Source organism: Miniopterus schreibersii, assembly GCF_964146895.1.
Source record: "Miniopterus schreibersii genome assembly, chromosome: 4".
NCBI lineage: Eukaryota > Metazoa > Chordata > Mammalia > Chiroptera > Miniopteridae > Miniopterus > Miniopterus schreibersii.
In genome coordinates this window covers 94,876,488-94,892,039 of record NC_138105.1, presented here as the reverse complement: position 1 = coordinate 94,892,039, position 15,552 = coordinate 94,876,488, and the positions used below count along the sequence as shown (strand labels likewise).

Here is a 15,552-nt window from a genome sequence, read left to right as displayed (position 1 = left end):
TGACATGTGGAACACAATCAGACATACCAATATTCACATAATGGGAGATTCATAATGAGAGGAGAGAGAGAGAAAATGGTCAAAAGAGTATTTGAAGAAATAATGGCCAGAAATTTTGATTTGCTAAATAAATGAATCTACACACCCAAGGAGCTCAATGAAATCCAAGCAGGATAAACTCAAAGAGATTCACACTGAGGCATAACAGTCAAATCATCAAAAACAAAAAGATAGGGCCTTAAAAACAGCAAGAGAGAAGGCAATTCATCATGTACAAAGAATCCTCAATAAAATTATCAAATTATTTCTCTTCAGAAACCACAGAAGCTAGAAGGCAGTGGAATAACATATTTAAAATGCTGAAAGAACAAAACTGTCAACCAAGAATTCTATATCTTTCAAAAATGAAGGAGAAATTAAGAGACAAAACAGGGAACCCAGTACTAATAGATAATTGAAAAAAACAAATGCATAAAATATTAACTATAAATCTATGAATATGGGAACACACTGGATAAAGATGTGATAACAACACAAAAGGGGAGGGACAGACTTGTTTAGAAGCAGATATTTTGTATACTATTGAAGCTAAATTGGTATTATCTGAAACTAAGATGTTAATTGTAACCCCCAGGTTAATCACTAAGACAATAACTAAAAATATAGAGAAAAATAAATGAGAAGGGGTATTCAAAACAGCAAACTAAACAAACAACAACAACAAAAGTTAAACACAAAAGGAGTGATCAAGACTTGAGAAACAAAAAATAATATGCAAGATATATAGAAATAAAATAGCAAAATGGAAGAAGTAAGCCATTCCTTATCAATATTTACTTTAAATGTAAATGGATTATAAACACTCCTGTCAGAAGTTAGAGATTGACAGAAAGAATTAAAAAACAAAATATACCATAAACCAACCATATTTATAGATGAGATTCACTTTAGATCCAAAGGTAAAAAAAGAATCAAAGTGAAAGAATAAAAAAAAGTTCGACACACACAATAATGAAATGAAAGCTGTGGTGTGTGTTCTAATATTAAACAGAACAGACTTTAAGTAAAAAGTAATCACAGGAGACAAAGAAGGACATTACATATTGGCAAAAGAGCCAATATACAAAGAAGATATAGCAATTATAAACATACACATACCTAATAAAAGAACACTAAAATATATGAAGCAAACACTGACAAATTAAAGGGGAAAATAGACAGTTCTACATTAGTAATTGAAGACTTCAATACTTCATTACCAATAATGGATACAACTAGGCATACAAGTCAATAACGAAAGAGAGGACTTGACCAATATTATAAATAAGCAGACCTCACAGACATATACAGAGCACTCCATCTTACAACAGCAGAATACACATTCTTCGCAAGTGTGCAAGAACATTCTTCAGAATAAACCCTATGTTAGGCCACAAAACAAGTCTTAAGAAAATTTTTTTAAATGAAATTATACAAAGCATCTTTTCCACCCACAAAAGAATACAGCTAGAAATGAATACTAGAAAGAAAACTGGAAGATTCATAAATATTTGTAAATTAAACAACATACTCTTAAACAACCAATGGGTCAAAGAACTTGCACGGAAAATTGGAAAAAGTTCTGAGACAAGTGAAAATGAAAACATAACCTACCAAAATGGATCCAGTGAAATCAGTGATCACATCAGTGAAGAGGCCTTGGAGAAGAAACGAGATCAGAACCCTTCTCAAACAAAAACAAGGGGCATTTATAATGTGTTACAATGTGCCTCACTGTGTCTCAATTGCCCTTCCATGTTGCCATTGCATGAGATAGGTACTATTCCCATTTTACAGATGAGGAAACTGAGGTTTGGGGTTTGAGTGGATTATCCAAGATCCCCCTCCACCCACCTGGTGGTAAATCGCAGAGCCAGAACTCAAGCCCAGCCCTGTGCCTTGTTTGTTCTCTGCACCCATTGCCTCCCCGCAGCACCTGGATGCCAGGTGTTCACCAGATGCCTCTTCCTGCTTCAGTCTTGCCACATTCTCTGAGCTGCATTCCCTGAGGGAAAAGAGAGAAACCTGCAGGATACGTAGTTGGAAGAACTATACAAATCAACCCTTTTGCCAACAGACCATCCATCGTTGTGGGCATTCACATGGATGGAAAGTCTCAATCCTGAGAGACGATAAAGCTTGGGAGTTGAGAGCCAGTGTCTCTGGAGTCAGACTGTTGTGGTTCTTAAGCCCAATTCTGCTGTTTACCAGCTCTGGCCTCAAGCCCACAGCTGCAATGAGTGATTGTGCAGGTTTGTCCTACATAAGGCCACCCAGCCAAGAGAGCAGTGGAGGCTGGCACCCAACTGGTGATATGCTTGCCAAGGCTTGTGCCCTACCCAGGTACTTTGTCCACCAGGGGCAGGGTATCATTTTGTAAGCCACATGAGGCACTGTAGGGGCCAGTGGCAGCCTGCTTGAATAGCAACTTCACCTCCCTGAGCCTCAGTTTCCCTAACTGTAGAATGGAGGAGATGACAGTCCCTACCTGAAAGGGATTCCTAGGAAGCTCAGCTAAGATTAGCACACAGAAAGGGCCTGGCTCTGTGCCTGGCCATAGTAAGTGCTCCACAAATGATGGTCACTTTTCTTTTTATTAGCATTGTAAAACCTCCTAAAGCAATCCATTCACATCTTTCAGAGCTTGTCTTTATGTCACCTTTAAATCTGCTTCCCTGCCATTTGCAACCAATGGTGCTGTGGGCTAACACTGAATAAAATTAATCCTTGGTCCAAAAAGAGAACCTTGACAGGGCCTCAGGGGACTCAGAATTCTTTTCTCCTGCATAAACATGACCTGTGGCTTCATTCCCTTCACACTTGGCCTGGTTTCAAACCCTGTCCCCACAAAGGCTGCTGGAAATTGGACACGCTCCAGATTGCTGGTGCCCTAAGTCTACAGACTCTCTGCTCACTGCTCCCTCCAGCCCCAGAGGTCTGGCTGAGGCCTGAGGACTTGCCTGCCACAAAGCTGGGCCGGGCCACAGAGGCAACTGAGGTTTCCAACAGAAGAAGACCGTCCACAACATGGGTTTTCTCTGGAGCACTAGCAAATCAGGCCTGTCCATCAGATATTTGAAGGGAGGGGCAAGACCGTGTTGATCCCTGTCTCAGCCCTGGCTTTCCCTTGGAATCTCCCTCATCCCCTGCCCAGCTCTGTTGGGTGAGGGGGTTCCAATCAGTCAGCTTAAGAAGATGCCTTGGCCCAGCCAGGTGTGGCTCAGCGGTTGAGCGTCGACCTGGGATCCAGGCGATCGGGGTTCGATTCCCGGTCAGGGCACATGCCCAGGCTGTGGGCTCGATCAATGACTCTCTCATCATTGATGTTTCTATCTCTCTCTCTCCCTCTCCTTTCCTCTCTCTGAAATCAATAAAGATATATTAAAAAAAAAAAAAAAAGAAGATGATGCCTTGAACGGGTCATGAAACTTGGCGTTCAATGTGAAGATCTGCACTCATTCCAAGGACTCTCACCTTATGAAAATAAAAGTAACTGGTGTTGCCCTTTAATTTATAAATGTACTTCTGCTTGCATAAGGTCCTCTGTTCTCAATGCTCTTTTGGGGAAAAGTAGACATTACTGACAAAGGAAGTGGCTTTGCTTACCAATACCCAATTCTGTTAAGTTTTCTAAATGACTAACAGGAAACTTTGAACCAGAATGCCACTCTTTGCTGAAGTCTGACTGCTTATCTCTGATCCTCACTTGAGTTGTTTCTGGCCAGTGTAAGGACAGGTCACCCTTCTTCCCCATTCCCTGTAGGCCTAGCTCCGCTCCGCTCAACTTTTGAGTGAGGGATGAAAAGGGAGGAAAAGCATGAGGAAGATATAGGACAGAGATTAAGTAAAAACTGTTGAAATTATAACTGGCCCCGCCCCAGCCCCGCCCACCCATGGAAGATTGACAAGTGGGGAAAGGATTCCCACGCACACCCTCCCAGCTTCCCCTTTCACAAAAGGTCTCCAGTCCTGGAGAAAATGGACACTTCCCCAAGGGGGATTTGACCTGTATCAAGATACTATACTCAGGAACCAAGGCAGCAGCTACTTACTGACAAGCCCACCCAGACCAAAATACTCATGGCCAAGGATAGAAGGGATGTTTTAAGTACCAGGGCCATTGGGGGTCATCGAACCCAATAGGACCCCCATGTTGTAAATCCTGGTTGACAAGTCAGTGGGAGTAGCTCCTTTGAGACAGGTGGGACTTCCAACAATCCTGGAAATTGGATCCACTAATTAGCCACCAATTCTGCTTAACAAACAGAAGTACCCTGCTCACCAAAAGCCCAGATTGAGAAAAATAAGAAAAAAGTAAATACCATTGTTACATCACATGGCTCATAGAAACAACTAAGGTGAGGTCTCTGTGCTTTGTGCAATGTTAGGAGATAATTATGATGTTTATTTTGGATTTATAGGTGAGGAAACTGAGGCACAGGGAAGGTAAACAACTTATCTATCGGGTGGATAGAAAGATAGGCAGACAGATGGAGCGATTCAGCAATCTAGATTCTAACTTCTGCACACACTGCTTCCCCCCAAAACGGTAAGCAGATTGAGCACATACTGTGTACCAAACACATAAGATTTTTCAACAGATATTCACTTGGGCACCTACTGTGTGCTAGGTACTGTTCTGGTTACTGAGGTTACAGTGATAGGTAAGACAGGCAAAATCCCTAGCATTTTTCTTGTATGAACTCATTTAATCTTCACAGTAGTCCTCCAAGGTATTACCTTCCACATAACAAGTGAGAAGCTCAGACATTAAGTGGTAGTAAGTGGGTTCAACCTCAGATCAGTGTCCAAAGTTCTTGCTTCCCTGACTAGCCCATTGCTGATTTCATAACTGTGTGTGTGTGTGTGTGTGTGTGTGTGTGTGTGTATGTGCAGGACTTGTTCATTTTCTGTCTTCTCCAGCCTCAGTGCAGGTGGAGACTGAGTCTGCCTTGTTGACCACTGAATTCCCAGTACCTGGCCACAGAACTTCCCAGTAGAAGTTCCATCAGTATTTACTCAGCTTTAATAAACGCTTGTTGAGCTGTAGGGATATGAACATGGAGGGCACGTGTGTCCCTTCTTCTGGCTCTTTCTTGCACTTCTTGAGTTTACTTCAAGAGATGCTGACCCAGCTTGGCTGTCAATTGTGATTACAGTCATCTAGCACCCTGTGACCCTTCAGGATGAATCTCTATCTCATCTGGGGCCCTGCCATTTGCTGACATGTTTGAAAACAAAAACCTCAGCAAACACGGAGTGTTAATAGAGTTTGGGCAAGTACCGGCAGTAAGAAGAACAAAACAATAACGGAGGAAAAGTATGCAACTGCCTGACACTCGCGTTGCTAGTCCCTGAGTTGGGCTTTGGGGGGGTCTCCACTCCGGGAGAAACAGAACTGGCGGGCAGGCCCACTTTGGAAGCACGGCCATTGAAATGGACAAGCAGTTGGCCTGTGTCCACAGCCCCCACACCGAGGCAGCACCCCTGGTTGCGTCAGAGACCCTGAATGACATGACCCAGCAGGAGCTTCGGGCAGGCAGCAAGGCCAGAGCTGAAAAGTGGAGCAAGTCAGCAGTGAAAGAGGCGGGAGAGTCACAGCCAGAGGAAACCAAGGAGGAGGTGATGTTCCTCCATCAACCAAGAGAGGACAGAGAAACTCCAGCCTCTACTGGGCCCTTTCTATGGCCCTGGCACTCTCCCAAAGGATTCACCCACAGCCACCTACTTAATCCTTGCCACAGTTCTTGTGGTGGGTACAACTGTTACAAGCTCCATTTTACAGATGAGGAAACTGAGGCAGTGTAAGATCAAGTGAGTAGCCCAGAGTGACAGCTAGGAAGGAGCCGAGCCAGGATTTCACCCCAGGCAGGCCAGCTCCAGAGCACACCCCCTCCAGCATTGCACCATACTGCCCCTCACTAGGGGGCATGTATTTAGCACCTGCTCTCTGCCAGGTGCTTATTGGACCCCTATTGGGTCCACACAATGACCTATGGGTTGCATATCACTGTGCTCAGTTTTTAATGGACCAAAGTGGCATTCCCAGGCAACAAGAGGAAAGTTGGGATTCCTAGGAGTTCTTTAAAACAGTGATCCTCAACTAGGGACAATTTCACCCCCAAGGAAACATCTGTCAACATCTAGAGGCATTTTGTCACAACCTGGGGGATGGGGGAGTGGAAGAGCTTCTAGCATCCAGCTGGTAGAGGTCAGGGATGCTGATAAACACCTGCAAGGCCCAGGGCAGTCCATAACAAAGAATTCTCTGCCCCTAAGTGTCAATAAAGTTAAGGTTGATAAGTCCTGCTCTAAAACATCATTCGCTGTCTCCTTCCCATACTCCTATAGGCACATGCTCATGCACATGCATGCACAAACATGCACATGCACACACACTCTCTCTTGCATTCACACGCTCCCACACCAGAGCTGGATGAGAGGCTGATTTCTCAACCTGTGGCCTTCAGTCCAGGCTGCTGGATCCTGCAGGTTAAAAGAGTCGGGTGACAGGGGATGGCCCCTGCTCTCCAGGAACTTTTGTAAAATCTAGGTGAAGAGAGAAAATAAGCACATAAGAAACAAGAAGCTGTCTTCAAAACACAGGGCTAAGCCGTAGGCCACAGCAGCTGTGGGCTCAGAGGAAAGAGATCAAGAGAGACCTCATGAAGGAAGTGAGACTGGAGGGAGAGGGAAGGGCAGAAGGCGGGCAAGGGGAAGAATTGGAGTGAGAGTCCCGAAGGAGGTGGGTGGGGGCGAAGGCAGTAGGGCGGGGGGGGGAGAGGAAATTAGCTTGATGCGTGAGGGACAGAAGGGCCGTCAGAATGGAGTCCCAGGGTGAGGACAGTGGGCTTGATGCAGTGGCCAGCTACAGGGGCCAGGTATCTGGAAATGAGTTGAAGAACACCGCATGTATTGCTGTGCTGTTCTCATGGGACCCAGCCTCCTGACAGGGAAGGAGGTAGGGGTGAGGTCGTTAAGGCAAGAAGGGGCAACTCCATCCATCTCAACTTTATGAGGGAACAGAAAGTGAAAAACCTCCAACCCCTGGCCCCTCTCCATCCCCCACCCCTACCCATTTATCCATCTACTCACTTACCTATCCACCCACCCATCTACCCACCATCCATCCCTCTCCACATCAATCCATCCATTTATCTATCCACCCATCGTCCACCCATCACCCACCCAACAGCTACTGAACCAGCGGCTGCTTTGAGCCAGGCGCTCTGCTGGAGAAGGCCGAGAACCAGCCTTGCTGGCGCGGGCATGGAGCTTCCATCCTGCGGAGAAGCCAGATGGCTCTACACAGGCTGCAACGAAATATGATGGCGGTGATGGCAGGGGCCACAGGAACATGAAGTAAGAGGTACACCCATCCCCGGCCTGTGAAATGGGGACACTAGTACTAGTAACACTGGTGTTCTTCTCTGCCTCAAGCAAAAAGAAGAAAGAAATTCCTGCTGGACTGTGAGCTTCCTGAGGCAGAGCCTGTTCCTTTTCCAACTCCAGGCCCCAATACCCAGCTCAGGACCATCATTTGGCACAGGCTTATTGAACTTAATTAATGTGAACAGACTATAAACATATAGTCTTATTCTTGGCAGCTCCTAGCTTCACCCCTGACTCCTTTCTTTCATCCCCACATCCCATCCATGAGGAAAATCGCATTTGCTTCACCTACAACATGCCCACCCAGAATGTCAGCACCTCTCACCTCCTCCCCTGCCGCCCCCAGATGTGGGCCACCAGCAACTCTTGCCTGGTTATTATGGTGGCTGCCTCACTGGCCTCCCTGCCTCCACATTTAATTCCCCTCTATCTAGAGGGGAAAACTGCTAGAATGATTCTTCCAAACCAAGACAGAACATTCTACAATTCCACTCAAAACCCTAAAATGCCCCACCCCTTCCATTCAGAGTTAAAACCAAAGTCCTTACAACATGCACCAGGCACTACTCAGTGCAGCTCGTGCCCTCGGAGAATTCATTTCCTCCTGTCCTGCCCCTTTCTCACCTTTCTCCAGCCACACGGGCCTCCCACGCGGCAGAGAGCCTCCCTCCGCCGGGCCTTTGCATTGACTGAATACTCTTTCCTGAAACACCTCCCTTCCTGCCTCCACCAGTGAGCTAAGCAGCAAAATCCTGGTTCCGGGCAAACCCCCAGGGTTCAGCTGGCACCAGGTATGCTCGTCCCCACAGCCCACCTTGCCAGTCACGATGTCTCAGGCCTGGCATTGCCTCCCCTTAACCCAGCCCAACAAACGTCCGCTCAGCATTCTCCCCATTCAGACCCCGTGTTGGATCCCGGGGCCCGTATGCAAGTCACAAGTTCCACCTAGTTTAGGCTTTGACCAGGGGGTCACATGTTGTCAGGGGAACTCTGAGAGCCCTGGAGCAGTGTCTGGAGAAGGGTCTGGACAAGTGCCCACATTGTTAGTCACATCCCCCTGCAGCCCCAGCTTCTGGGCCTGAGGCTTTAAACAATGCAGAAGCTGACAGTGTCCTAGAGGGATCAGAAGGGCAAGGGATGACTTTCTCCAAGGAGAACTCAAAACTGAGTGAGGCTTACGAAGCTCACAAACTCAGCCTGACTGCTCTTCGGCTCATGGCAATTAAAGGAATTGGGAAGGAAGGAGAAAGTGCCCATTAGAGGGAACATTTGTGGTGTGTTCACCCATATCCCTCTGGAGCTGGGTGGCGAGGAGCATTATCATTCCCCAGTTGCAGAACATTTGCTGCGAAACACAGACCATGGCACCCATGTGTAATTAACTATGAAATGAAAGGCCTGCAAGCTTTTAAAAAAACAAAAACCAGAAAGAAGTGCAAGGATCCAGAAATTAGCAGAATATTAGCAGACAGGCTACAGTGCCTGTCTCAGAATACAGCAGCAACATAAGGATGCTGGTCTCAGGAGGAAGCAGTTTAGCAAACACAGTCCAAGGCTCATTCAAGCAGACACGCTATGATTGGGAGCAAGATGCCCACTGACTAATGAGGCTCCCATGAGCCTAGGGATTGGGACAATCTCCGTATGTGGACTCAAACGCCCCGCCCAGTGGGCACTCCTAAACAATCCCAAGTTGCTGAAGCTTTGGAAAGGAGGAGTCCCAGGCATCTGAAAACTGATGGTAGGGAGGAATTAGATTTCCAATCCATGTGTTTTTGTTGCACCAGACTAATTTCTGGGACCAGTTCAAAGATATAATTGGCCCCATAGCAAAGATACACGTACTAAGATCCGTCCAAGCCTTTCTTTTGGAACTCTTTTCCCCATTGCTCCTATTTAAGACCCCTCCCTCCAATATTTTCATTCATGGAATGATGCTCCTTTATTCCCCACAGACTATAAGCTCCGCAGAGTAGGAACCAAATTGGCCTAATTCTAGTTATCTCAGTGTCTAGCATAGTGCCTAACACATAGGAAATGCACAGCAAACATTTAAGAAATAAATGAAGAAAGATTGAGTGAGTGAAGAAGTTAGTGCATAAATGATGCTCTCTGTCCCTCCTCTTTAAATGTTGTCTTTGGCAACAAGAGCAGTAGAAACCGGTCCCTCTGTAGCAGAGTCCTGCCCTGATGTGTTTGGGATGTATGTTCCACTCATGCTTCCTACTCAAAGGGTCTGTCCCCACCCGTGGCTCATGCTAGGTGAGGAGCCAGCCTCCCCACCCCTCCCCATAGCCACAGTGTATTGGACCAGGCTGGGGCAGGACCCTGATCAGAGTGGGGCCTATTCTTAGGAGGGCAATGATCTCCAACTTGGGTGGCCTTTCTTAAAAAGGTGAGGCAGTCAGATATTCTCTCCTACGACTCTGACAAATAGACACAGAAGATTCAGTAGATGCTTCAACTGTGAAGTCCCGCAGAGTTGGGGTAGGTGGCACGCTGGGACCACCGTCATGGTATTATTAGAATATCAAAGTTAGGAAGGAGTGAAGGAATTAGTATTTGGTAAGGAGAGAAAGAAAATGGAAGCTGATTTGTTTAGAGAACGTGGAAAGCCATGGAAACGGAGGCAGAGGTTTCCAGAACTCCTCAGTTCAGGCCCTTCAGGAGGCCTGCGCTCTTGTTTCCTGGATTTGTTTGATTTTTCTGACCCTTAAAATATGCCACTTCCCTCCTACATACACATACACACCACCCATTTTTTATCAAACTAGTCTGAGTGGATTTTGTTCCTTGTAATAAAAGCCTGTGCTGCAAAGGACTCAAGCACCCATTGCCAACTCCATAGCTGCCCATCTCCACATGGCGTAGCTCTGTCCAGGGTCCTGGCTACAACAGCATCGCCTGCATCCCTGGACCGGAGAGGGTCCTCTCTGGAACACTAATGGATTGCATGTTAAGGCTCCATGAAGATAGGAAAAATAACCTGCCAGGGGTCTACATGAGGGTCACCCTGGCTGCCCACCAGACAGCAAGGTGAGCCAGAAGGCAAGTGGTTCTGGTGATGAAGCAGCCTCCTGTAAAGCCCGCCTCCCAGACAGACACGAGCAGCCCTCATCAATTAGGCCAGAGGAAGGAATGGCTAGATTTCACCCACACTGAAGGGGAAACCACATGGGAAAGCAAAGCTCAGGTTCTCCTGGCATTAGACCTGGCTGGGACTCCAGAGATTTTCCAAGAACCCCCTAATCCTTTCCATGGCTCTACTCTTGTCTTCCTTTAAGCCTCCACACTCATCACCTCAAATGCTCTTCATAAGAGAGCACTTTGAAGGAGAAAAGTATTAGCACCTAGACTTACAACGAGAAAAGTAGAACACAGGTCTGTCTTCAAACAGGGATAGTGTCAGAGCTCGAACCCAGACTCCTTACTCTCAGGGCACTGTTCTCTCTGTTGGATGACGCCAGTCTCCCATCTCATCATGACCTAAACCTTGCCTTTTCCTTCCATCTACTCAGAGCCTGCAGATGAGAGTCGAAGGTTACGTTCCTTAGTTCTGACATTTATCTGCAGAGAAAAGGGATCCCTTTGATGAGCAAGCAACTAGCAAGTACGCTCTAGCTCCCTAGAGGGCCACAGACCCTCTGAGCTCTCATACAGTAGAATTTTCGTAAATAGGCATGAAAATGTCTATGCCATCAGGTCAAGAAGCCTCCAGGTCTGGGGCCTAACCAAGTTGCCGAGCACTTAGGTAGGATTTCCTGTTAGGGATGGTGAGAAGCCTTCTCCACCCTGTAGCCCCACCCCATCCTGTGATGTCATGCCTTCAACGGGGCCCCCATGCAGAGGGCAAAGTCTAAAAATAACAGCTCATAACACTTAGTGAGGAATGCTTTATGCGATTGTCATTCTGGGACCTTTATGTGGATTAGCTCAGTTAGCCCTCCCAACCCTGGGAAGCAGGTGCTGCTATTATTCCCACTATACAGATAAGGAGACTGAGGCCGGGAGAGAGTGAGTCCAGGTCACAGGGCTGGGAACTGCTGGAGCCTGGAATCCAAGGACAGGCAGTCTGGCTCCAGAGCCCACGATCGCACAGGGCTGACACAGCAGGAACGTGCTACAGCCCTTGGGACAGAGGGTGGGACTTCTCTACCACACCCAGTCTTCCCCATGAACTGCCCTAGTTGCCCTGGACCACCAATACTGCCGCTTGTCTGCCACCCAGACACCTTTGCTCTTCTGTCCATTCAGCCTCCCTCCACACTGGCGCCAGCACAAATATGTTCCTGTCCCTCCCCTGCTCAGAAGCCCTCTATGGCTCCCCATTGCCTAACTGGAAAAAAGTATCAGCTTCTTAGCCTTGCATTCATAGCCTTCCAAAATGTAACTCCCACCTAGTTTGAGCATAATCATTCCCTTCAATGCACCCTCCCCACAAGGCAGAAGGAGTTTTCCTTCCCTGGATATGAAAGCCCTTCACGCCCAGCCTTCAAGTGCTAAACCACATCAATCCCCCCACTACAATGACCTGCCCCATTTAATAGTTCCCATCTTCCCCTGAGAAGCATTTCAGTGTGATATCCCCAGCAAGAAGGGCCGGAGTTAGAGAATCTTTGAAGATACAAATGGCCCTTAGTGAGTCTAGTTCGAACTTTCCATTTGATAGGTGGAGTGACTGAGCCTCCTGGAGGGTTTGGATTATTTGTTCTCTGGATGGGAACTACTTATCTTAAAACAGCATCTAGAATCAAGTAGAGGGAGAAATGCTGAGTTCTCCAAGGCGGTGTTTCTCCAACAGTGGCCTTGGGACCCCCAGCCCCTAACCACTCTGGCGCTTGGGTCCCTCCAACATCTGACCTGCTCGCTCCACCCCCATCTCTGGGAGTGGTGTCTGGTATCTGCGTGTGCAGCGAGCCACAGAGCAGTTTTTAAATTCACACTCAAATTTGAAAACCACGGTGGGTGAGTCTACAGGGATTGCACCACAGATGCCACTTAGCATAGAGAGTCCCAGTACCTGAGCCTCCCCTCCCCCGCCACCACTTCCGCCCATGAGCCCCAAGCAGCGGCCTCTGGAAGCTTAGATGGCTGAGCTGATGAGGCCTGCTCCTTGGACATCCCCAGATAACCTGGTAGGAGCCATTCTCCCCAGAGGCTTTCTAGGGCTGAGTGAAGGATCCCCCCTCCAGCCCCCAGCCCCCAGCCCACACAGCCCTCTGGACCAACACTCAGCCAAATCAGAGGTCGCCTGACCCGGAGGAACAGGCGAGGGAAGCAGGCAGATGGGTGTTGCTTTGGAGGGAGGTGGAGGGAAGCAGGCTGGACCAGGCGCGGGCAGTCCAGTAAAGAGAGCGGTGCTCCCTCCAGAGAGCCAAGCTTCCAGACAGGGCATCCAGGCCCACGCCTTGGACCACAGCCTGGCACAGAGAACCGAGTCGCCAAGGGCAGGCTGGATGCCTTGCCGCATGGGAAACGCACAAGCGTTGGGGAGAGGGGGCAGCCTGGGGCGGGAGGGGGGCGAGAGGGTGCGGGTGCAGACGGGGTGCCCACCTTCCTCTCCCCCGTCCCCTCCTCCCCGCCCAGCTGGCCGGGCAGCAGGCTGAAGCGGCCACTGAGCGCCCTGGGACCTTGAGTCAACGCGCCCGGGCCGCGCCCCAGCCCTGGGCTCTCGCAGCATCTTTGTGTGCAGCGCACTGCGGCCGCCTGCCCCTTGGCCAGCTGCGGCCCCCACGCCCGCACCTACCCACGCCTTGCCGCTCCTTGTCAGTTTTGCGCCAGGGAGCCATGGCTGGGCCGGGGGCCTGTGGGCCCCTGGAGTCGTCCCGCGGGGAAGCAGCCAGGGGGTGGCAAGGCCCGGGCCCCACTTCCTTCCTCTTTTCAAACTCCCTCTCAGGGCCCGCCCTCCCCTCCCCTCCTCCCTGGGGCGCCCTGCGCCTCTTCCTCCCTCCGGCTGAGTTGGGGCACATTAGAAGGCTAGTGGCTAGAAGGCCCCCCTGAAAAGCTGGGGCCACTCCCAGTTTGTCACCTCCCCAGGCAGGCGAGTGGTCAGAGGCCAAGCAGGTGTTTGGGGCCACCCAGGCTACCACCAAGAAAGTGCAGGAAGTTCCCAGATAACTGGGCCTAGTGATTGAACAGAACCCCTCCCACCCCAGCACAAGCTGTGCTGTCAGATGTGGGCTCACATCTGCATGTGTCTGATCACTGTGAACTAGGACAAATGACTGCATTTTTCTAAGCTTCAGTGTTCTCATCTGTAAAATGGGATACTAGTACCTATTTCATAAGATTACTGTGACTGTCAGAGAAGACAATGCATGCATCGGGTGACTCATGAGTTACTGTGAGAATTAAAGGAAGAGCGTATGCAGTAGGTGACACATGGAGTTAATACCCACTGGAGGGGAGGTCATTTGGGTTGTTATCCTTTTGGTGCCACAGACCCATTTGAACATCTGATAAAAGCGCAAGAACCTCTTGTCTGAAAATACACAAGAGCAGGGTTTACCAACAGTGACAAGAGGTCAAGGGCTCTAACAGCCAGTAACTGGCTTCAGGAAAAGATTCCCAGACTTAGGCTAATGGAGACGTTTCTTGGGGGAGAAAACAAACTCGTTTTTGCTCTGGGAACAGATTCTATCAAGAAACAAAAACATATCTAGTTGACCCACAGAGATAAGGCTCAATTAATATCTCCTTGGACTTTCTTGTTTATTCGTGACTTGCTCCCCCTGCACCATAGCATCAATAAGATAGATTAGGCAACATCAGAGCTGACCTGCAGCTATGGCAAAGTATTAACTTTCATTTTCTTAAGTTATTTCCCTTTCAGTTTTTGAGTAGCACAAATTGAGGAGTTTACAGTGAGCAGTTGAATCAGTCAGGATTCCAATATATATATATATATATATATATATATATATATATATATATATATATATATATATATATATATATAGAGAGAGAGAGAGAGAGAGAGAGAGAGAGAGAGAGAGGGAGAGGGATTTATTTGCAAGGAATTGGCTTATGTGAACATGGGGCTGGCTAGGCAAGTCCAAAATCCATAGCACGGGCCAACAGGAAGAAGTCTGGGAATTCTCAGGCAGAAGCAGAAGCTGCTGTCCACAGACAGAATTTCTTCATTTTCAAAGGAAGCTCAGTTATGGCCTTACAACTGATTGGATCAGGTCTACTCAGGTTATTGAGGATAATCTCCTTCACATAAATTCAACTGTTATAGATGTTAATTATATCTACAAAATACTGACAAAAAACCCCCACCCAGATTGGTGTTTGATTGAATAATTAATTAGGGTCCATAGTCACAACAAGTTAACTCCTAAAACTAACCATCACAGAAGTATTACAAACTGAACTATACATCAAAGGTTGGTGAACTTTTTCTATAAGAAATCAGATAGTAAATATTTCAGTCTTTTCGGGCCAAGAGGCATAATCGAGGATGTACTTACATAACAAAACAGAAATCAAGTTTCCACAATTTTTATTGGTAAAATTCAAAATTTGACACTAATAATTGAGTATATGCTTTTGTGATATTGATCTAGTGATAAAAAAAATTTTTTTTGAGATCACATTTCATTTCATTGGAGTTCGAAGTTAGTGTTCCTTTTCATCAGAATTGACTGCAAATGCTGATCTGTAATGAAATTTTACATGTTTATGTTTTATCTTTGACAATGTCTTTTCCCACAGGTGGTACAAAATGAAGAATTAACCTTCATTTAACCTTGGCCAAAAAAGGTAACTTGTGTTTGGCCTTAGCTAGTAGGAGGTGATCTCTAGGCCCTTGTAATGTTTGCCTGGGAAGCTTGGGTCACACTGGACAGCCTAAAAATATGATTTAGGGTAGGGATTAACCAAGCCAGAAAGACCACTGGTATGATATATGTATACAGACATGAGCATTGGGACACACAATATCACTTGACCTGGAGGCTGAGATCAATCATGTGGGCAATCAATCAAGCAAGCCTGTGTGATAGATCCCCAATAAAAACTCCCGACACCAAGGTCTGGGTTAGCTTTCCTGATCGGCAGTACTCCATACATATTGTCACACATCAATGCTGGGAAAGTAACACATCCTGACTCCATGTG

At 47.4% G+C, this 15,552-nt stretch overlaps 1 protein-coding gene across 1 annotated transcript in view; it reads right to left on the bottom strand.

Annotated features, from left to right (window-relative positions):
- The window catches only part of DOCK2 (dedicator of cytokinesis 2), a 345,160-nt gene extending 331,891 nt beyond the window's left edge, over positions 1–13,269 (bottom strand). Inside the window, exon 1 of the mRNA XM_081135683.1 lies at positions 13,178–13,269. Coding sequence (XP_080991809.1) covers positions 13,178–13,220 — 43 coding nt within the window. The 5' untranslated portion in view covers positions 13,221–13,269. The remainder of the gene's footprint in view (positions 1–13,177) is intronic.
- Positions 13,270–15,552: the final 2,283 nt, after the last annotated feature.